The sequence below is a fragment of the Rhinoderma darwinii genome, chromosome 5 (genome assembly GCF_050947455.1).
Source record: "Rhinoderma darwinii isolate aRhiDar2 chromosome 5, aRhiDar2.hap1, whole genome shotgun sequence".
In the NCBI taxonomy this organism is placed as follows: Eukaryota; Metazoa; Chordata; class Amphibia; order Anura; family Rhinodermatidae; genus Rhinoderma; species Rhinoderma darwinii.
This window is the reverse complement of record NC_134691.1, coordinates 299644820-299648108: the sequence shown is the minus strand read 5'-3', so window position 1 is coordinate 299648108 and position 3289 is coordinate 299644820. Positions and strand designations below refer to the sequence as shown.

The 3289-nt window shown below is 48.6% G+C and overlaps 1 protein-coding gene across 1 annotated transcript; it reads left to right on the top strand.

Annotated features, from left to right (window-relative positions):
* Positions 1-1225: 1225 nt before the first annotated feature.
* On the top strand, positions 1226-2990 carry LOC142652606 (uncharacterized). Its single transcript, XM_075828263.1, has 3 exons — positions 1226-1724; positions 1975-2128; positions 2252-2990. The coding sequence occupies exons 1-3, from the start codon at positions 1541-1543 to the stop codon at positions 2988-2990; spliced, it is 1077 nt and encodes a 358-aa protein (XP_075684378.1). The 5' UTR covers positions 1226-1540.
* Positions 2991-3289: the final 299 nt, after the last annotated feature.

Sequence of the window (3289 nt, the reverse complement as noted above, 5' to 3'; positions counted from 1 at the left end):
GAGGCCTTCTGTGCTGAGATTGTCCTTTTCTGCATCCTGCTGTGTGGTTACTCGCTGTGATCATCATCATCATCATCATCAACAACTATGCTGCTGCAGATTTTTTATTTTTTATTTTTTAGCATCACTAGTGATTCTTAAACTTCCCTATCCCAGTCCCTGTTCCAGTCCCCCCCACCCCCTCCCCCTGTGTACATTTTGCAGCCGCTGATCAGTGACCACCGTCACTGACCAGCAATTTTTGGAACAGGACTTTTGTCAGTTTTGTACCAGCCCCATGTGTGCGTCCTGCAGCCACTGATTGTTAATGAGTGACCAACATCACTGATCAGCATCTGTGGTAAAAAAAATTATGCAGGTTTTTTTTTTCTTTCTTTTTTCTGCCAACACCATGTGTGTGTACCTTGCAGCCTCTGAGCGCTGATCAGTGACCGCCATCACTGATCGGCATTTGTGCTCTTTTTTTGGCGCAGGTTTTTTTGGGCTTTTTTTTTTCATTTTTCTGCCATCACTGTCTCCATGTGTGCGCCCTGCAGGCTCTGAGCGCTGATCAGTGACCACCATCACTGATTGGCATCTGTGCTCATTTTTTGGCACAGATTTATTTTTTGGCCTATTTTTACTGCACCATATTTCTGTGTGCGCCCTGCGGCCACTGAGTGCTGAGTCTATAATTAGCCACATTGGTAATTTGTTGACGCGGGTTTCTTTTGGGCTTTTTTTTATATATATAAAACTGTAAAAAGGTTTTTAAAAAAATAGGACGTTAGGGTAGCGGTAGTTTAGGTGTGGCTAGTACCTGCATAGGTAGGGCGTTATGGTAGCGGTAGTTTAGGTAGTATCTGCATAGGTAGGGCGTTAGGGTAGCGGTAGTTTAGGTAGTACCTGCATAGGTAGGGCGTTAGGGTAGCGGTAGTTTAGGTGTGGCTAGTACCTGCATAGGTATGGCATTAGGGTAGCGGACGTATAGGTTAGCGTCCATTTTATTACAAAAAAAATTACATAGCATTTTAGGTAGTTTTAGCTATACAATATTTCTAAAGTTAGTGTCAATTTACTGTAGTATATTTCTTATACTACAGTTTTTTCTAAAATATAGTGTTACATTTAGTGTTAGTGGTTGCTGTAGCTTTATAGTTTTAGTATAAGGGGGGATTCAGACGAGCGCGATTTGCGCGCGTGCAGGCCGCGTATTTTCTGCGCATCACGCACAGCACTATAGAAGTCAATGAGGCAGTTCAAACAGTGCGTGATTCTTGCGCAGCGTTTGTTCGCTGCGTACTATACGCGACAGGTTCAAAAACTCTGCGTATTTCACGCATCACGCACCCATTGAAGTCAATGGGTGCGTGAAAATCACGCATGTCATACGCTGGCAGCAGCTGCGAACGCGCGTTTTTCACGCAGGACACGTTGTCTCAATGCAAATGAGTTTGAACTAACTAGTTGAAACCAGCAGAAAAGCAGGAAGTTGGTTAGACAGCAGGTTTTGCAAAAGAGGCCACACCGTTTGCAAAAGCACCACAAGCACTTTGCAGGCATGCCTCGGCAGATGGATGTTGGGAAGCTCATTCGGTTAGTTCAGGAGCGGCCGGAGGTCTGGAACACCCATGCGGAGTCGTACCATGACCGCACATTGAAGGAGGCAGCATGGGAGCAGATAGCAGAGGCGCTATTTGAGCAGGAGTGGGCCGACAGCCGCACCCGTGACCGGCTACAAATTGGTGAGTGGATATCTGTGTGTCGCCATTGATGTGTATAATGACATCCATATTGGATATTGCGTCCCTGCTGAATAATTGCCTGTCATTGCCAACGTTTCGGTTCAGTGCCATCTTTATATATAGTATCATCAACTTAGGCTTGTTCTTGTGTAGACGTGTGTTTAATAACACCAGTTTATACATGCACTGTCTGTGTGCGCACTCACATCTGCTGAGTTTAATCAATGATGTGTTCTTATTCATCATACAGTGGACGATGTAAAGAGACGGTGGCGCAGCTCGAGGGACCAGTTCCGTCGAGAACATGGATCCGGCGCCCGTAGCGGAGATGGTGGTCCCCAAAAACGGCGCTACATGTACTACGACCAGCTGTTGTTCCTGCGGGAAATAATGGACATGCGACCGTAAGTACTCGTTGTTGTCCCTTTGTGGCCACGTCACCCTCCAAACATGTTACATACCCCAAAACGCCTTGGTGTTTGCACATGACATTTGTTTCCTCAACTGACGTGTCCCCTATATTATAGAACTAGCGACACTCTGGATGCTTCAGAAGAGGAGGCACGGCCCCAGTGTAGCCAGGCGTCCGAAGCCGCTGCTCCCCTGGTCGCCCTCACCCCGGAGGCCACTAGAGAGGATCCTGGTCCAGTCGCCTCAGCGCCTGAAGCAGGACAACCGGACCAAGTGGCACCTAGACAAGCAGCACCCCGCCGCAGACGTCCTGGTAACCCACCCGCAGCTGCACAGGTGGACGCCCGTGTTCTGGAGTACCTGCGCCGTGCAGCCGATGAGGACCAGCACGATTTTTTTTGCCGGAGCATGGCACCTTTGATGCGGCGGGTACCAGAGGATAGGTTGGTGCGGCTGCAAATAAATATGCTGTCTTTAATCGACTGTGCGACACCCCCGCTAAGTCCAGGCCGGTGCTTTACTTCTCTGGAGCACTGGCGTAGTGTATATATGCCCTCAGCGCGTGCCCATGTGCCAAGGCCCTCCCAACCTGCCCCCGTCTTCTCGCAGATGGCGCAATACCCTCCTGCCCCAAGATACCTCTCCCCTGCCCCAATGCCTGGGTCAGTCCATCACTTTCCTCAATACTCCATACCTGGGCCAAGTTTACAGGCTCACATGCAGCCTCAGGGTTACCACCCGCAGTATCAACCCCAATATGCTGTGCAGGAACAGGCTCCTCAGGGCCGGGGACAGCAGAGTGGTGCGGAACGGTCGGGTTACAGCTCGCCGACCCATGCCTATCAGAATCTTTAGGGGCTCTTTTTTTCTACCGACACATGTTAGAAATCGATGACATGCTAGGAATTTGTTGTATATGCATCATGTTGGTGCACTTTTTTGTTCGGGTATGTTTTCCCGCCTCTGTATTTATTTGGCTGATATGGCGAGTATGTGCCACAAACATGACTACTACTAAAGTTCGATATTTTGAAGTTCTGTGTGGACAATCCTTTTGTTACCTTGCACACCTTTTCTACTGCCTCTACCGCTAGGAGGTGCTGTTGCCTTAGAGGTTGTGACGGTATTAGATTTCTCCACCACATCTTTGAGGT